The following is a 19,513-nucleotide window of genomic DNA, read 5'->3' as shown; positions in this document are numbered from 1 at the left end:
CTGTGCACGAAGAGCACAAAGGGAGAGGCTGTCTGGCACGAAACCCCACCGCAGTCGCTGTCCTTGTCCAGTTACGCTCGGGGACCTGAAGCCAACACGGCCCAGGGGGTGATTTCATCAGGCGGAGACCCATGTGCCCCACTTTACTCCGATAACAGCCCGTAAACAAACTGAGTGAGCCCTCACACGGAGGTGCGAGACGGAAGGCACTTTGGCTTTTCCGTTTTATGCCCACCCTCCTCTAGTTATCTTGCTTTCATATGATCTTGCTTGTCAGTTCCAGCCCCTGCCCCCTCCAAGAGGCGAGAAAAGCTCATCTCCTGAAGGCCCTTTCCCGGGAAGGCGGCTTTCCGGGCGTGCGCCGGGCCACCCGTCTTCTCTCCCCAGCTCCCCAGCACGCCCTGCCTCACCGCTCCGCTACCTGGAACGCCGCACACGCTGTGCGACCACAGTGGGGCAGACACGGGGGGAGGACCGTAAACATGACATTGCCGCATATCCCAGTAAAACCACGAGACGAGGGCGGCGGACGTACTTAAGTTCACTCAGCTCAGGCAGAAGGGAAGGGAGAAGACAGCAAAAGAGGGCCCGGTGGAGGGGTGACATTTGAATCAGGAGGCCCCGGGGGAGCCCCACAGACGCTAGGGCAAGTGGGAAGGGAGGCAGCCAAGACAGGGGAACAGAGCAGGGAAGGGCCGGCAGGTTCCAGCTACCTGGGCAGGGATTCAACGCTGGCCCCGCGGGTCTAAGACTCTCCAGGGTCCTGTGGTTAACGGGCCAGCAACACCCACAGTTACGCTGATCTAGGAATCCAAAGATCCACCGTGTTTAGGAAGCTGGTCACCACCTCCTGGGGACAAACGAACAACGTGAGGTCCTGATGACCGTGTGGCATCTTGCTGGCCCCCAGGGGCCCCAGGCCTTTGTAGAGGCGCCGTGGTAGGTGAACAGGCCCGTCTCTTTTGTCCAGGACCACAGTCCTGGGCTTCCAAGGACACGCCTACCACCAGAACATCTGGCTTGAGCACAGGGGCGGGGGGACCTTGGGCACAGCCCTGTCACTGTCCCAGTGGGGACAGGAAGATGGCAGAGGCATGGGACCACACTGACTTACCGCTCCAGGGTGGCCTCTAACCCTCTCTTCCTCCAACCCCCAGGCAGAACACCGAGCTGAGCACCGGGTCAGGAGCAACTCCCGTGGATCAAGGTACTTAGATATTAAGTCGAACCGAGTGCCTCTAATCTCAACACTGCAGGTCATTTAAAAGCAGAGGCATAAACACAACACGGGCACAGAAACCTCTGGAATATGAAGCATGTTTAGCTCGAAACCGCAGACTTGCGCTTCTGGCCCTACGTTTTAGCCTGAGAGTTCAAACAGAAACGAGACTTTAGTTTATGCTCGGGGAAAATAAAAGTAGATTAATAGGCTCCAAGTCAAGCTGCTCGAAGAGGTTTCCCTGTGCCAAGAGACAGGCACTGTGAGCCTCCCTGAACAGGTTATCATTTCAACATTGTAAAGCACTAGACCTATTTTTTTTAAATAGCAAAACTACAATTATCTCCGCATGTCCGGCATCGCTGCTCTGCAGTGCTCCCACCCAGCGAGCCACCTGTCAGCCACACGGCCGGGATGAGTGTGTCTGAGCCACGCCGGCCTTATCAAAATCCAGCCACATGAATCCCTTTCCTTACATCAGAAATCAAATAACTTCCCGGAGAGTGGCTGCGGTCCCACCGAGAGCGGCCCCACTGGGAGTCGGCGAGCAGAGATTAACGGCGCACGTGTCGGGAAATAAATTGATAAGCGTTCACCTCCGCTGCTACCGGCCGACACCCAGAACTCAGGACTCCTCCAGAAAAACCCAGGCGAGGGTCTGGAGCGGCGAAGGTGTCGCCGTCCACATTCACCACCCCGGAGAGACCAGGATACCAGGCTCCTCTGCTGTAAACCGCCCGCTCACCCACAGTGCCATTTCCAACAACATAAGTTTTAACCTGCACGGCATTCAAGCAAGAAGGAAATAATATTTCAAAACTGGTAAGAGAAAATACAGTAAGACAATGCCTCGGTCACTGCTGGACGGACGCCTTCCTGATAAAGTAACCACCTTTCAGCGTGAGCAAACAATGGGCCATAGACAGGCGGGGGCTGCAGCCTCCTTATCTGGGGAACGTCCCTCTGCTCCCCTGGGGTTGGAGGAAGTGATTAATTAGTGCCTCCTTGAAGCTGCAACCTTAGAAAACCGCAGGGGGTGGGGAGGAGGGGCTTTTTATTTGCATGTCACAGAACAGCACCCTTCCTGAATCCTCCTTTTAGGACCCAACAATGGAGTGCGTCTCCTAGAACCCTGAGTGCCGGCGCAGGGGCTGCTGGGAGAAGGGAGGCCTGGCTTGGAAAGAATCCTCTTCCTGGTGCCCCACCATACGGGAGGCACAGCCTTGGACGTACGGCACGATTTTCAGTGAACGAGGGAAGCCACCAAGTGCAGGAGTGGCGTCCTGCTCCCAAGTGCCCTGTTCTGCTGGCCCTGCCCTCTGCCCTGCACTCCTCCCCACCTCCCCATCAGTCCTGGAGTCCAGACCTGCCCCCACCAAACCCCCAAACCAAACGTGGGCACATCGAGGGGAGACCTGCTACCTTTCCTTTTAACTTTTCAATTGGGAAGAGTCAAAACCAGGATTCTCATGACAGGACCGTCTCGTGAGCGGCTCCTTTTCAGGGGGAAAGGCACAGGCTCCAGGCTGACAGAGATAAAAGTCAAATTCCCATTGTAGTTTCACATGGCCCCGCCCGCCGTATGAGGATGACAGGTGAGAACCACGGTGCGACATCAGGCGAGCACGCGAGTTTTCAGGATTTAAACTCGGACACGTGACCCCCCAGGATGGAGCCTCCTGGGATAAGATGCTGGAGCCTGGGGCTCCACGCCAGCTGGAGGGGAATTCAGTCCTGCTCACAAAGAAATGAGAAAGGCAGCCGCCTGGCCCCTCCACTGAGCTGACTCAGCGAGGCCGGGCGTGAGGGCGTCTTCCATCACTTAGGAAGGAGCGCGGGTGCCGACAGGACCCCAAGGCACCGGGCCAGTGACACACCAGTGGTGTGATCCCGCAAGCCGGGTCCTGTAGGTCTCCTCTAACTGCACTGCATCCGCTCTGCCCGTGCAAAGGATGCTTTACCTCCATCCCGCCTGTGCAAAGGATGCTTTACCTCCATCCCAGGCAAAGCTCACAGCATGGAGCGAGGGTGGAGACACTAAGGCGAGAAGGTTCTCCCATCTCACCCCCACCCCACTCTGTTCCTGCGAAACTCCGGGAAGTTCCAGAATCTCTGTGCATTGGAATTCCAGTCTAAAGAATGGAGGCACCCCCATTCCAAGTCCAGGGGCTGCGGCAGAAGTCTGTCACTGTCGTCACACTTAAAACCAGGGATCTTGGAAATGTCTATGCTTCTAGTAGTCCGTGCAGATCCCCCAGTGCGGCCAGATCGCGGACCCACAAACACAGCACAGGTCTACCGAGGGGGACAGATCTTCCGCAATAAAGACGCATCCACACTGTCTAGGACCCGGAATCCACAGCACTGACCAAGTGATTAACCCAGAAATACCCCAGAGAAACACTCCCACCCACTCAGAGACGCTCTCCTTTTGGTGAAGGTGCCCCTGCTCAACCAGAGGGAGAGGTGCTCAAAGCTCGGGCTGTGTCCCCCCAACCCCCTCGTTTCCAAGGACCTAAGACTTCAAAATGGATTTCAAAGGCCGCTGCAATGGTGGCAGCATGACATCTTATGTCTCATAAGCTATTTTGATTAGCCAGGATGGTAGAAAATTGGCGTTTACTAGCCGTTAACCTTTCAAGCATGTAACTCTTTTTTTCTCCCCCCTCACATGGAAGCGTATCTTACACATCTCCACGGATAACCGCTAAGCTGTCCAGCTCCTTTAAAAAAAAAAGTCAGCGTGAAACCTCCCTGTTCTCAAAAAAACGTAAGTTCTATAATTTTATGGACTTTTGACCACAATTTTATCGCCTTCAGCCCTTTTCTGGAATTCTGTTTTTATCTTAAAATACAAGAACTAGATGAGACAAGTTGTACACTCCCGTCTTTGTACCTGAGGGAACGGGGGAAAGAATAAGACATCCTGAGAAAAAAGTGTCCGGCTCTCAGCAGTTAGGTGCCTGCGTGTGGCGACACCTCCCTCTGATGCTGGGTCTCCAACAACGCGTCAGCTCATCGTGCCTTGGCATTAACGAGGACGTGGCAGAATCCTGTCACACCCAGCCCTACGGACAGATGACGGTACTGAGATGACATTCGTGTGCTGCCTCCTGCCCCCACGAGCCTACGGAGCTTTAAATACGCCACTCCATCATTTATTTACTCAATTTTGAAAACATGCCTTTTAACAAAAGGTCTCTGGCCACACATAAGAATGTAAAGGTCAGGAGGGAAAAAGTCCCCAAACAAAACCATAAAAATATCAAATCGAGCAGCCGTCTAATGGAAAAAATGACCACTTTAAAGGCCACCTCCTCACATCTCAGGGCCAAGACTCTGGAGGAGGAGAGCCTGGATCGTCTGTTAATAACAGCGGCGACTGCAGGGCAGGTGAGCAGCGGCCTGCTTTCCACAGGCCAGACCCTGCTTCCTGCGTGTCATATGCCCATCCTGCTGGACCCTCAAGACTGGCCTGAGCCGTGGGAACGGTCACCCCCTCCCGGGGAAGCGGCCACACAGGTGCCTAGAGCCGCACGGCCGATGATGGGGGCACTGGGTCTGCACCCCTGAAGCTGATCAGACCTGCGCCTCGGGGTGTCCGTTCTCCTTGAGGGGGTTAGGGCCGAGGTGATGGACAGGACGGGGCGAGGGCGGGCCTCAGGAGGCAGGCTGCCCCCTGAAATGAGTGACCCAATGCACCCCGCATTAGATCCCCTGCTTCGCAAAAGGGCTAATAACGTGTGCGCGATGCAGCTTGCCCATTTGCAGCGTCCATAACCCAGTGCCTGCCGAGGCCCTCTGTAAACACTGAGCTGAAGAAACAAGGGAGGAAGGAAAACGGGCATTTTCCCCTTCAACCCTCACTGAGTGCCAGCAGCCTGCACCTCAGGACAAAGCAACGACACAGCTCATCTGCACGCTCCACCCAGAGGCCCTTCCCCTCTGCTCGGGCTGTGCTCCTGGGGAGATGTGTCACCTGCAGCCCGAGGGGCTGGAGCAGCGCAGGGGGCCTGAGAATCCTGGCGTCCAGCTGCAGTGGTCCTTCTCTGGAGGGGCCAGCCTTTGGGTTGCCCGTCCCGACCCAGAGAGACAGACAGGATGGCCGCAGACACTCACTCCCAGGAAGACCGGGAGCCTCTGGGTACCCAGGGCTCTCCATCAGCGCAGACCCAGCGGGCAGGGTGGCTTGCAGGTCTGGTCCCAGGTACCCGTGAGGCTACCTGCCGTGCAGCCGCAGAGGGGGGCGGGGTGCTCACCTCTGCCTGCAGGAGAGCGAAGCGGCCGGGCAGCAAAAGCGCGAACGCTTGAAACACAGAAATGAGATGCGGGCACCAGAAATAATGCCTTTTTGCATTTGCAGAGCAAAGCAGTTCAGGGGAGAGAAGAGGCTTGTTCTATAAATGCTCTCCTGCCGTAGAGCACCCCGCTCCTGCCCGCCTGCCTCCACATCTCAGCGGCAGAGGGAGCGAGCCTCCCTCCTCTGCAGCAGCAGCCCTGAAACCATCCATTCCCAATGCAAACCTTTACATCAACAAAATATTTACAATGCACTCCGCGATATTATCTGAGCCATAATCTCGTTAAGATTCTATTTGACAGGGAAAGATAATGGGAGAACAAATGTTCCACGCACATTTTAAACACAACGAAAGTGTTCTGTGTCACGCTTTATAATACGAGATCCTACACTTCTATGTGGAAGCGCCCCATTTACTGCTCCAGGGAGAGGGCAACGCACAGCGTCATTCCAGCCGCCCCCTGAGCGATGCCAAGAAGCCGTCACCCCCCGGACACCCTCTTGTGGACAGCATGCTTTCTCGTGAGGGACTCTGGCCACTGGGGTTCTGAAGCCAGAACTCCTCTGGACCTGGAGCCCTCGTGCTTTAATGAACATCGGCTTCCCTCGGGGAGGATTGAACAGGCAGAGTCCTGGGCCACAGCCCCATGGCTTCTGATTCAGTGGGTACTTGAGTGTCCTGGGGCTGCTGTGACAAATGACCACAAACTTAGTGGCTTAAAATAACAAAAATTTACTTTCTGGAAGCTCTGGAGCCAGAAGTCTGAAATCCAGGTGTCGGCAGGGCTGCGCACCCTCCAGAGGCTCCAGGAGAGGGTCCTGTCAGCCTCTTCCAGCTCCTGGGGGCCCCAGGCGTCCGTGGGTTGTGGCCTCATCACTCCAGGCTCAGCCTCCATGGTCACGTGGCTGCTCCCCTGTGGCTGAGTCTCCTCTTCTGCCTCATGTAAGGACACCCATTATTAGATATAGGGCCCACTGGATAAGCCAGGATAGTCTCATCTCGAGATCCTTAACTCTGTGAAACCCACAAAGACCCTTTCTCCAAAATTGGTCACAGGCACAGGTTCTGGGCTGACGTATCTTTTGGGGCCACCGTCCAAGCCACTGCCGTGGGTGTGGGAGGGTTTAGCCGTGTCCCTGGGGCCGGCAGTTCTTGGACCACACTTGGTCATCCTGCCCCTTTGCTCTGCAGACAAGGAAACTGAGGCCCAGAGAAGCCCCTCCACTCATGAGTGCTCCCTGCCCCAGCCAGGAGCCCCCCGCCCCGTCCTGCATCTCAGCCTATGCTTCTCCCCCACCACCCCTTGGAAGGAGAAGGCTGGATGGCACACTCAGCACCCCTGTCCACTGAGGTTTTCCAGGCAGATCAACACTGATAGTGTTCAAATTCACATTTGGGCTGCAAAAGCCAGTGCAAGATGAAAATCCAACACCTCTCCAAGTCAGACGCACAAACACGGGTGCACCGCAAGCTCCTGAATGGGGGTCCGGGAGGCGCGCAGCATCTACCTCTGACCCAAAGATAAGGAGAGTGGGGGCCCCCTTCCTGGACATACATGGGGTCCTCCCACCAACTGGGACTTAATTAAACTGTATTGCAAATGGAAAACGCACCTGTGCCAGGCGGCGAATGCCCCTCTCAGCACCTGCGGCTTCTCAGAGCCGCTCCAGGGCAGGTAAACTGCTGCGCAGGACCGTCCTCCTGCTGGCGCGGCGGGGGGCAGCACTCTCCCACCCCGGGATATTTACCTGTCACTGGCGGCTTACCTTAATCCTTCCTAAATCCCCACAGCTGTCGACAAGAAATGCGGTGAAGCCAAATAAGGCGCAGTTAAAGCGGCGCCGTCGGTAGCTGATTCCGGCCTCGCAGCCACCGTTCCCCCTTCAGTCTCCAAAGGGGCAAAGCCCCGTCTCAGGACCCAGGAAGAAGCTGCCAACCAGAGTCCTAACTGCAGACAGAGGAGCTCCTGGAATGAGGCAAATGGGATGGGAGCCCCGCTAAGGGTGGCAAGTAGGCCTTCCTGACCTGTGACTCACATCTGGGCCGCCGCTCCCTCCACTGTGAAGTGGGGGGGGGGGCACCTGAACTGCTGAGGGTCCACGGGAGCCGAGTGAAGAACAGGACACGGTGCCCGAGACGCAGCAGGCCCTCAGCACGTGGCAGCCAGGAACGGCCGTGCACGCTGCTGGGCACTGTCCGCCACCCTGAGGGCCTGTTGGAGGTCCCCTTCATGGCCAAGGGCCTCCACAGATGTGCTCAAGCTCAGGACGTGAGGAGGGAGGTGAGCCTGGACTATCCAGGGGCCCAGTGTCGGCACAGGTCCTTATGAGCAGAAGGGACAGTCAGGGAAGGTGATGTGACTGTGGAGCACGGCACGGGAAGGGGAGGCCAGTGCTGGCGTGAATACAGAGGAAGGGGCCACGAGCCAAGGAAAGCAGTGAGGCCTCCAGAAGCTGCAAAGGCAGGAGACAGAGCCTCCGGGAGGAACCAGCCTGCCCACACCTGGACTGTAGCCCAGGGGGACCCGCGTTGGATCCTGACGTCCAGAACAGCGAGCTAGTAAGTTTGTGTCATTTAAGCCGCTGCATTTATGAGTCGCTTGTGCCACACTAAGGGACGAATGCCATCCTTAATCTAAGCAAACCCCTCCTTGGAAAAGGCAGCGTGCCAGGTGGACGTCCTATGGACAGACCTCCACACAACCGGGTGACGGGGGTGTGGCCTCTAAGTGCCCTGAGCGCACGTTAAGTGTGAGCCCATTCGCGTATGCCAGGTCCTCAGAAAACTCCAGCGTGCCCAGATGGAGGCTGCAAGGGAAATGGCCTTTGGTAGCACACGCTGGACAGAGCTAATTAAGTGCGGTTTTGTTCTGTTTTGTTCTCTTTCCTTTAAGAAAGAGGTGGGGGTTGGGGGAGGCAACCTGAGTCAGTACCGGAGGCCACCAGGAGAGGTCAGCCTAGAGCCCGGGCAAAAAGTCCCCAAAATTTTGAGTCTAAACATAAAGTGAATGCTTTTACTGGCCCGTCTTACAACATACCACAGTCCCCTCGGAAGAGTCAAAGAAAAAGCAAGTACTCTGAGGTTTTACAAGAGCACCCTGGGGAGGACTTTGCCACTCTTCGCAGAAAGGAACTCACTCAGGGTTGTGCAGAGTGGGATTCACTCAGGAGTAAGAACTGTTCCTTCAGAAAGTCAGAATGAGAGGGACGTTCTTTGAAAAGACGAGCGCTGGCTTCCACACCCACTCTCCGTTTGTGATCGGTACTTAGCCATGCTCCAAAGGAAAGGGGAGAGAGAGAGAGAGAGAGAAAGAAAGAGAGAAAGGAAGAAAGGAAGAAAGGAAAGAAGCACCTAAAACTCTAGGCTCAGAGGACCCTGCAAACATGGGGACCCCAGACCCAGGCAGAAGGACCCCTGCAGATGGACATCCCCCAGGAAGACGGTGCCGGGAAGCCCGCCTGGGCAGGTGGGCGGCCTCCTTCAGACCAGTGTCATCAGCTTTTTCAGGCTCCTTCATCATGAGCCTCATTGACGTCCCCTAGGCTCTGTGCCCCAGTGGGAGTGGCCTACATGCCTCAACCCAGCTCCCCTCCGAGGTGTCCCAGGTTCCCAGGACGGCTGGACTCCTCACGCCTCTTCCTTTGCCGTGTCCCCCAACCCGGGCAGAGTCTGAAAGTCGTGTGAGAGTGCCGCTCGGGGACTGTTTGTTTGCTACATGCCTAGAGCTGAAGGCTCCTGCTGGCATCACTCCTATTGGCATTGTTCTAATCCCAGGTGCAGTTTTGCAAACCCAAGGTGTCCACCGGATCTGGACCCACTTCAAATGGGCCCTCATAGGCCGGCGACTGCCGTCGAGCCCTCCTGGATACGCTGGGCCTCTGTTCAGGGCAAACGTCCGAGGTGAGAAACTGCACGTGTGAGTGCCTGAGGACTGCCGAGTTTATGGTGCTGCCCCGGACACCTGGGTGTCCTTCTGTCTGCACACAACTCGAGCGCTCTAGAAACCAACTCTGTTCATGTGACCAGGAGCCGTCAGTGAGCTGACTGCCTGGGTCTGGACAAAGAGGGGAAACAGAGTGAACTGCGTGCATTGAGGCCAATCCCTCAACCTCCAAAACCACATCGGTTTCTGATCCACAGAACGGCAACAATGTTACCTCCCCAGACAGGCTTCAGTTAGGATTACATGAGGTGTGTGCAGGGCCTGATTACGCGAGGCGTGCGCAGGGCCTGCTGGCAGAGTCTGGCCGGAACTCAGTGTTACAATTACACAAAGTCGCACACTCCCTCATCTTAAGACTCCATTAAAATACATACTTCTGAAATGCAAAAATCTTAATCTTTAAGCTGCAGCACGGATGAGCCCGTCACCCACACGTCTAACTGGTGTGTGCATCTTCTGCAATGAGGATTTCTAGTCACTGCCCGGCGGTTAGAGGGGCCGGAGGTTAGAGAGGCCAGTGATCCATTGCCCTCGGGCCCCAGTGTGGACGGCCAGGCATGAGCACCTCCCTCTCGGCTGCGGGGAGGTGGGGTGGGTGAGTGCCGCAGTGGAAACAGAGGCTCAGGCCCGCAGCAGGCAGCGGTGGCCGAGCGCCAGGGGCCGCAGTCCCGGCCTCCTTTTGGTTTTTAACACGGCTATCAGGGCCCTCCATCTGCACAAGCTTGGCCTGTGGGCAGCACATAAAGCAGGCTTTTCGTGCTCTGTCACCGGGAGTCTTGCCTCTTATCTGATAGAAGCCACTTTCTAAGTGTATAAACTTCCCTTTCTAAACCTCTTGACTCTGGGACCAGGCAAAATTACAGCAGGGAAAGGATGCTGGGGAGCCCCAGACAACACTGGCCCCTGAAAAGGCAGGACCGCCCCCAAAGACAGTTAGAGGGGCACCGCGTCTCCACCACATCTCCACCATGGGCTCTGGACGCTCCTCAGGGGACCCTGAGACACCCCCGAGAGAAGGCAGTGGAGGTCTGGGTGCTCAAAGCAAGCTTCCTCAGGCTTCAAGAGAAGGTACGTCCTGGCTTAGAGCTGGTCAAAGCCCCCTGCTGGGGCCCGAGTTCTGCACCTCCACTTCTTTGTTGAAACCTGCATTCCCAGTGCATAATCCCCTGGCTCCTGGAAGGGGGAGCTAAGACAGCCAGCAGAGAGCTCACACTGGCGATGGGTGGATTGAATAGACAGCATGAACTTAATATTTTTAATGATTCAGCCATATCCTGGCCAAAGAGAGTCTGTGGTGGTGACTATTCATTCCCTCTGCTCAACAAATATTACCCAGTGCCCAGACGTGGTCTCTGCAATCCAGCGGGCTGGACATGGATACTGATTTACAAAGGATGGATACATGGATACTACGTGGATACTAGTTTACTAAAGCAAGAGTAAGGCCAAGGCCCAGGGAACAAAGGATGGGCAGAGGCTCAGGACAGAGTATAAAACATGCTCTGAGCTTTCAGAGGGATGGACAGGTATCTGCTAGCGTGCACAGCTCTTGCTTTCCCTAAGGCAGGGATTGCATTTGGCTACATGCCACAAGGAACTCAACTGCGGTATTTTAACCTTATTTTTCTCACCTCTTAGGGGACAATGAATCCAGAGGTCTGCAGCTGTTCAAGAATTCCTGGAATCCAGTTCCTGCTCCACCATCCTCATGGTCACAAGATGGCTGCTCAGCCCCAGACATCACACCCACATTCCAGGCAGGAGGAAAAGGTAAGGGCAAAAGGCAGAAGGCATGGCCAGCTGAGTCTGCTCCTCTTTATCAATGAAAACAAAGCTTTCCTAGAAGTCTCATCTAATAGAATAACCTAGTTAGATCCTGCTGACCAGAAAGGGGCCATATTGCCACGTTGGTGTAAGAGTCTACTATAGGTGGGAGTATCTTAAACAGGCCTCAGTATGAGCCAAGTGGATCGGGACAGAAGAGGTTTCGTTAGTAAGGAAGAGGGAGAGAGTGGATATTGGACAAGTAACTTGCAGTGTCCAGCAGTTTTGGTTTGTCATTACTGCCATTTATTTGAACATTCACAGCAGCTCCAGCTCCTCTGCGAGTTGTCCGAGGGGGCTCAGAAACATCCCGGTGTCAGCGTTTTCTGGCTCATTCATGACTTCAGTTGACAATACTGGTTGCACTCCCACCGCCCCACGAGGCAGGTATGGCACTGGGTGTTGGGTGAGCAGTCAGACTTGGTTGGCATCTGGACCATGCAACCAGCAATGCCTCCCATCCTGGCAAGAGTTATCTATCTTCACAGAGGGTAAAGGGGCTATTTGCAACATACTTGTAAAGACAAGATCATGACTTCTGGCCACACTCATTACTTTGTGGCAAATTCTTAGATGCTGATTCCAGACACCTGTGTGCATTGGGGGTCTCCTCAATCATTCCCCTCTGTGTGCCTTGGTGGCAGATGAGCCATTCACTCAACAATGCATTGCCTGTTACTCTGCTTCAGCTGGGCTGCTGGAAGCTGGGGAAACCCTACGAGGCAAACACCAGTGCTTGCCTCCTTGGGACTCACTCCTCCCTTCTTCCTTCCTAAAACAGACTCTCAATTCTGTTCCAAGTAGCAATTTTCTCATCTACTGGGTGATGAATCATAATAGGCCTAAGTCAGACATGACTATGCAATTCTCTGCTTCCCAGCCTCACCCCCTCCCCCTACCTCTTTCCACTGGGAGTGGTATTTGACTCAGTTCTCCCCATGAGAACTTCTGCAAGGATTCTGAGTAAGCATTTGCATTCCTGATACAAGGAAGAGATGCAGAGGGTGCTACCACTCCCTTCTTTTTCTTGCTTGCTACGAACTCGAATGCAATGCCTGGAGCCACAGCAGCCAGTCTGCAATGATGAGGCAATAAACTGACAAACTAAAGATGGTAGAATGATAAGAATGAACTTTAGGCATGAAATGGTGCCGCTTGTCTCCTGCTGCAGCCCTCAACCACCTATCTCTTCACTGTTATGTGAGGCAAATTAAGCCCCCATTCATTTAAGAGCCTGTTAATTGGGTTTCGTCCTACTGGCCAAGAACATTCTAAATGTTAAACTGAGTGACAGGGCTGCTGGCCTCATGAATCTTGCAGTTTAAGTAAGAGAGATGACTGACCAGATAATATAAATTCTCCAGTGAGGAATCAGAGTGTGGTTAAGGGCAAAAAACGGTCCTAAACTCACCGCGAGAGGGAAAACTTTTCTGAGGCAGTCTTTTTAAATGAAGTCATCAGAAACAAAGCTCCTCTTTCTGCAGTGTCCGAATTCATGGGGCCATGTCCACACCCCACATCCTCCTGCCCCAGCAGACCTTTCTGCTCACTCGTCACCCTCTGCTCCAGGAGCGAGGGCAGGTAAGAGCTCCCACCAGGACACCCCTCACTCTCCCATCCTTGTGGGGTTTTGCCTCCAAGCTGGTCTGGGTTTTGGCAGAGCTGTGCCCGCCAGGAGAGGACAGGTCAGTGCAACAGCATGAGAGGCAGCCTTGGGCCGGGCTGACTGTTAATTATTTACAAAGCAGAGAAAAAGACACCGCTCAGCCACTACCCCACGCTAAACTATGGTGTAGAGAACGCTCCGTTTTAGCCTAAGGAAAACGGCTTAACCATCCTATTTTAGACATTACCATGCACCAGTGATCATGGCCATCGGTGATTTATCCTGAAAACAAAACTACAGCATGAGAGTATATGCAATTACGTTCGAGTGCTCGCCAGAAAGTGCGCGGACAGGAAACACAACACGCAGGGTGTCCTCGGAACGACGCACCAGCTGCACAAATGCCCTGCGCTGCGGCCCGCAGTGGCTCTGCCATTCAGAAGGTTCGCCACAGTATTTGCTACCCTATCGGGGGAGACTATTTTAAGCCTAATTAGCGTGAAATTTCTAGAATGCACACGCTTTTCATTTAGACATAAAACAAAATGCCACGACATTTCTTCCATCCATTTATCATAAACAAGTTAATTACAGTGTAACAAGTCTCTCCTTCTGGAATCTGGATGTTTGGGGCTGCCCGTGAACTGACTCAGGCAGAGAAGGAGCCACAAGGCAGTCGTTAGTAGCTTACGGCACACTTGGAATAAAACGGGGACTCTGTGAAGCTCTGCTTGTCAAATTAAGGTTCAGCTCTCTCCGTTGGAATAACTCAATTATATGAGTAGTCATTCACTATCTAAGCTGATTTCTACCAGAATAACAGAAGTATTCTGCCACTCATTTCTTTTTGACACACCCATCTTGACTGTGGTCTTGTGCTTCGCAAAGTTTTCTGCACAAATAGATTTTTATCTGCCCTGGTTCGAGTGTATGTCAGTGTTGGCTTTTGCCTCCAGATGTGTAAAATTGTTTCTAAGATAAAAAAACAGCTCCATCCCTGAGAAGAGTGAGGGGGTGGCACACACGGGGGAGGGAGATATTCTGCGATCTTCCCCTTCACCAGGGATCGGCTGGGCTTCATCTCGGGCGTAAGTTAAGTGCTTAGAATATGAGTCTCGCGTCCACAAAGCCCAGGAGCTGGTTCAAGTTCTCCCACGATGACGGACGTTTTGTCCTCCACCAGGTGAAAACCACGTGGGTATGTGGGGCAGGTCAGCATCCAGCCAGAGATCAATGCTCCCCCCACCCAGCACGGGCCAAGAGCAGAGGGCGGTTCAGCCCGGACCCCCACGGCCCACCAGGAGAGGGGGAGACGCTAGTCAGAAGCCTCACACTTGACTGTGAAAAGCATGAGCAGCTGTCATTCTCTTCCGTAGTAGGTGGCACTTGCCGTTATGAAAACAGAGGCACTTTTTCTTCAATTTCTGACTAAGCCTGGTCCTCCAAGATCTTAACAGGTTCTGCCGCAGAGGGAGGTGGCAAGGATGCCAGCCTCTGGATGCGCAAACGGCAGTACAACGCCCTGAGCCTGCGAGAATCTTCCAGGCCTTCTCCTGGGCACACAGGGGCTCTCATAAACCTGCAGATCCTGAAAGACTGTCTACGCTTTCTAACTCTAAAATGACACACAGCGTGCAGTGAACAGAGCATCTCTTGAAAGCTCTTCCCATATCCACCCACTCATAAAGCAAAGCCATCCTGCCTCTGGGCCAGCTGCCAAGAGGTTATTTTTTGTTTTTGTTTTTGTTTTGTTTTGATAATCAATGAAAGAGTCAATAGTAGCAAACCTCTATTTTGACAGTCAACTCAGGGGACAACAAATAAGTAGGAAAAGTTGGACTTGGTGCGAAATAAGACCCTGATTTGTATAATTAGTCACACACAGTAAGTCAACAAGCTGTCTCCAGGAGAGGGTCTGAAAGACCCCCCCCCACTCTGTGTGAGTGTGCCCCCACCCCCATGAAGGATCTGTTGTCAGAGCTTAAGGGAAAACTATTTCCTAAAGCAGAAGACGGGGGGAAAGCCAGTGGCCTGAGGACAGTTTGGTTGTGAGACCGAGATGTGGCTTTGATGCTTTGCGAAAGTTTGTTCCCTCCATCGCTTTGAAATTGGTTAAACGCAGTGGCTTCTGGGAAACTGGTGCGGGGATGGAAGGCACGTGGCCCAGGTGGTTGAGCTATTTGAGGTGCCACTTTGAAATCTCAAGGAAGAATGAGGTGATACATTTCCCCTCCCGTGCAAAACCAAAGTGTAATGAGTTTGTCTTGAAAGGGAGACCGATCGACTTGCAGAGTGGTCTCTTGTCCTTTGGGCTTTGAAGCTGTCAGTGACTTCCCCGTCACAGGCGTGGGTATCACCCGGCAGCTACGGCAGAGCTAATGGGTAGTTCCCTCTGCATGTGTGTTTCCGTGTTGTCAGTGGGACGGGGATGAAAACGAATGCCACATTTGTGAACAGAACGTCTGTGGGCTTATTTACCGCATTCCCAACAACATCGTCTGCTTTATCATCCATTTCAAAGCAGGCATAATTTAAGAATCCAGAATTTCATACACAAAAATACTTGGTAAGAAAGTGTCTCTCTGCACACTATTTGGGTGACGCTGCATCCGAATTCCAATTTGTTGCCCAGGAAATGATTCACCTCACTCAGAAAATGACAAGGACTCTGAATCATTCACCTGGGATGCAAAAGGCCATGAGGCCAACCAGTCTCTACTTCCCTTGACCCCTGGACCATCATTTTACAAAGAGCCTGGCTCAGAGCCAGCCCAGCCTCTTTTTCCATGGGTGGCCATGCTTCCCTAATCCAAAGCACGGAATGCCATTTCATTTCCACGTCTGCCTTACCTTTGAGGACCTTCTCTCCTTCCAGAATATTCTGGGAGATTAACGCCGTGTAATCTTCTTCAGAGAATCCCGCCTTGCAGGTCTCCCTGGCTGTAAGATCCCCATTGTGGGCCTGAGAACGGAATGAAAAGAAGTTAGGACAAAGAAAAGTTCACAGAAATTTCATCCAGCCAAAATTAAGCAGGGCCTGCTGCTTGCAAGGTCTCAGGCTATGACAAACTTCCATCAGCCACAGCCCCACCCAGATGTAACCCAGGGTCTGCCCCCATGGTTTCCATGTCCTCCTGAAGGGGGGGGGGGTACTGCAGGGGGGACAGGCCAGCTGACAGCAAGGCTGAGGGCCCTGACACATGGCGGAAAGGAAGGTCTGAGGACTGTCCAGGAGGAGGCAGGAGGGCCAGGGCTTAGCCAGGGGAGACGAGGGGGGGGGGGGCAAGGCAGCAGGCTCCTGCGAGGGGCCATTTCACCTCCTGCCCCAGTGCCCAGGCTCTGGGTGGGGTGGACGAGGAGGCTGCTCCTCCCTGTGGTAGGCAGGGAGGAAGAAGAGGGGCAGAGCAAGAAGTCAGGTTCTCGGAGACTCAGCTCCGAGCTTTGCTCTGAGGGAGGCTGCAGGAAGGCAGGGGAGGTTTCCACCCTCCAGTCCTCTTCCCCCACTTCTTGGAGCCCCCATCTCCAGCCTAACCAGGCCAGAGAGCTCCCCTAACTGACGGGGAAAGGTGGGTGTCCTCCTGTCCTGTCCTCCGCAGCACGCTGGGCTTTCCTGCCCAGTGGGAGGTCTAGAGCTCTGGGCACCAGGAGGGCAGGGAAGGGGGGAGGTGGGCCAAGGGCCCCCTCCCAGGCTGCAGGTCCACCGTGCAGGGATGGGGAGTGGAGGGAGAGACTGCATGTGCAACAAGGAAGCCAGCCGCAAGACAGGAGAGGGAGCAAGACGGCTCAGCGTCCAGGCGATCACAGGGAGAAGGGGCGCAGCCCGCACCCTGCAGTCGCGCCTTCGCGGGGCTGCCTAGCGGAACGCGCTTCCACGCCGCCGCCCGCCTCCTCCAGCTCAGCGCGCCGCCGCCCGCCTGCCTTCGTCTCCGGCTCGGGAGGCCGCCCCACCCTGGAGCTCCCGGCACCCTGAGGCCGGCCCAGACGTGGCTCCCCCACCAAAAAGCACCGCGGGGAGGAAGAGCAGGGCGCGGGGTCATTCCTAGGATAAAGCTCCAAACTGCGGTTCCGTGCCCCGGGAGCGAAGCTCCAAATAGGACAGAAGCCCGGGGGAAGCTAACTCGCCAAGGAAAGTTTCCACCCGCCCCGGGCGTGGGTCGAGCGCACCGGAGCGCCCCGCGTCCTCAGAGCGGGCCTCTGGCCGCGGCACTTGTTTATTTCCGAGGTTACAACAGCGCGGCCCGGGAAGAGCAGCGAGGCCGATCGGCCACGAGAGGGGGTTCCTGCAACTCTCGCCGCCCCTCCGCCTTCCCCTAGGGGCGCCCCCGGGCGCAGCCCTCACGCTGCCCCTCGGCCCTGCACCCAGCAGGCTCAGAGCAGGGCAGGGGACCAAGCTCTCGGGGCTCCGCAGGAAGAATGCGGGCGCCCGGATCGCGCTCTCGGCTGCATCTCACCCTGCGCCTGCCTGGCGCCTGGCTCCCCGGCCCCGCTCCGCGCGGCGAGGGCCCCGCTGGACACCGGCTGCAGCCAGCGCCTCGGGGAGTAGGCGGCGAGGGTGCCCCGCGGTCCATATTCACTGCCCACCCGCAGCGGCGTCCCAGCCAGCACACAGAGGACACGGATGGAGGCGGCGCCTGAGTGCTTCAGGAGCACTCAGCCCCTAGCAGGGGAGGCCAGACAGGTTGTCCCCAGCACCCTGATGTCCGGTCCGCTGCCGCCAGCTCCCCTCGTTTGCAGCCCCAGCCCGGGCTGGGCTCGCCAACTCCGGAGGAGCGCGGCGAGCGGGCGATGGAGGGCGCGCCGGCTCCGCTAGCGGGCAGCCTGTCCTGGCGCGGGCGAGCGAGCTCCGGGCAGCGGCCGCGGACCTAGGGCGGCTGAGGGATGCTCAGCGAGTCCCGCTTCGGGCAGATCTCCCTACATCCTCCACCCACACTCCCACCTCTCTCCGCACCGCCGCTCCCCGCTAAGCCGGCGGCTCTGCGCTTCTGCCGACCGCAGGCGGCTTCGCGGAGCGCGGGAGCCGGCTGGATGCAGCGGTGCGCGCGGCGGGGGCAGCCCCGGAGAGCCCCGCCGGGCGAATGCGCGCCCTGCCAGCTCCGGGGGCGGCCCCGCGCTTCCCGGGCTTCCGAAAGGCCGGGGCGGGTGGCTGCAACTTACCCGGAGCGCGCTGGAGAGCGAGAGCAGGACGAGGAGCACGCCGGAGCCCCGGGTCATTTTCCCCGCCGCGCCGCGCCCCGGCGCCTGCCCGGTGCCCGGCGCCCGGAGCCCGCTCCCCGCCGCCGCCCCGATCGCGCCGCTCCGATCGCCGCCGCCGCCGCCGCTCGAGCGGGCCCCGCGCCTCCAGCCAGGCTGCGATGCCGCGACCGCCGCCGGGCTCCGGGAGCGAGGCCAAGTCGGGCCGGCGGCGCGCTCCCTCGGGCCGGTGCGTCCGCCGGCCTCACAGCCGCCCGCGCCTCTGTTCCTCGCGCTCGGAACTGCAGGTGAAGCGGCGCGGCGGCCCCGCCGAAGCCCCGCCCCGCAGCCCGGCCTGACGCGGGCCTTAAAGGCGCCGCGCCCCCCGCGCCGCACCCGAGCCCCTCGCGCCCGCGCCCCTCCGCCTCGCTCCACCGCACCACCCAGTCGGGACAGGGCATCTGGCACCCATGTTCTACAGGGGAGAAGTGGAAGGGTGGGGGTCGTGAAGACTGAACAAGGCGCAGGGGTCCCAGCTCCCAAACCCTGGGTACCCCTTCTGGGTAGGAAGCCCCTGCTGCCTAGGTCCAACTTCCTGCCTCGGCCCACAGTGGGGGTGGGCACACCCATCTGTCCTGTATGTTTCAAGGGTCTTCCCACTGACCACCTGACCCAGGCCCACCTCCTGGTCTTGCACTGCTTTGGGCCTGTCAGGAGTTACCCTTCAGAGACTAGCCAACCGGGAAGAACAGAGGGGACCAGGGCTGCAATTCGTCAGCAGGCGGCATAGACCCACAGGGCACAGGAAGATCCAGGTCTGGGCCCCGGGCTGTGATACGCCCTTAAGGACCGGGAAGGGGCTAATGCTGATTTGTGCATCAAAATACAGTGTTAGGCCTGAGAAGCCAAGAAGGAAATTAGAGGCCCCGGGAAGGGAAAGGCAGAGATGCCCACCGTGAAGAGCTGTCAGGAAGGTCGCCCGCAGGCCGGCGGCTCCATGTCCCCGCTTGGGCGATTTCTGAACTGGGGGGACACTTCTCTAAGGGATCATCAAGTGAGAAGTATGTACAGCTTGGAAAGGGAGTAGCTGTTCCTGCTCCTTCTCGTCTGGCTGGGAGACGTAAAGAGAAGCGGTGTTTGCTCAGGTATTTCAGGTTTCTTTGTCTTGGCTTGGAGAGCTCGTGTCCAGAGCACACTGGTTCTGGTTTAAGAGAGATGCTGCAAAGGAGGGGATGAAGACTGAGTGAACCGCTGAGCCCAGGCCAGAGCCAGCTCGGGCAGGAGGGCAGGAAAGCTGTGGCCCAGCCCCCACCCATCCCACCCAGAACCCTTGCACAGGGGCCGGGCATCCCGCCGGGCAGCCTGCTGCCTTGGACTTCAGGAAATCAGACTTTAGAGAACTCAGGATGGGCAGGGTAAGTGATGTGTCCAAGATCACGGGGTGACTTTGG

At 56.4% G+C, this 19,513-nt stretch overlaps 1 protein-coding gene across 2 annotated transcripts in view; it reads right to left on the bottom strand.

The window, feature by feature from the left end:
* CDH4 (cadherin 4) overlaps positions 1-18,171 on the bottom strand; it is a 465,344-nt gene extending 447,173 nt beyond the window's left edge. For both annotated transcript variants that reach the window (XM_032461481.1, XM_032461482.1), the window contains exons 1-2: positions 18,048-18,171; positions 15,744-15,855 (exon numbers count right to left, since the gene is read on the bottom strand). In XM_032461481.1, coding sequence (XP_032317372.1) covers positions 15,744-15,855; positions 18,048-18,104 — 169 coding nt within the window. In that variant the 5' untranslated portion in view covers positions 18,105-18,171. The remainder of the gene's footprint in view (positions 1-15,743; positions 15,856-18,047) is intronic.
* Positions 18,172-19,513: the final 1,342 nt, after the last annotated feature.

Source organism: Camelus ferus, chromosome 19 (assembly GCF_009834535.1).
Source record: "Camelus ferus isolate YT-003-E chromosome 19, BCGSAC_Cfer_1.0, whole genome shotgun sequence".
Lineage (NCBI taxonomy): Eukaryota > Metazoa > Chordata > Mammalia > Artiodactyla > Camelidae > Camelus > Camelus ferus.
The sequence above is the reverse complement of the archived record's forward strand: the minus strand, read 5'-3'. Positions and strand labels throughout refer to the sequence as shown.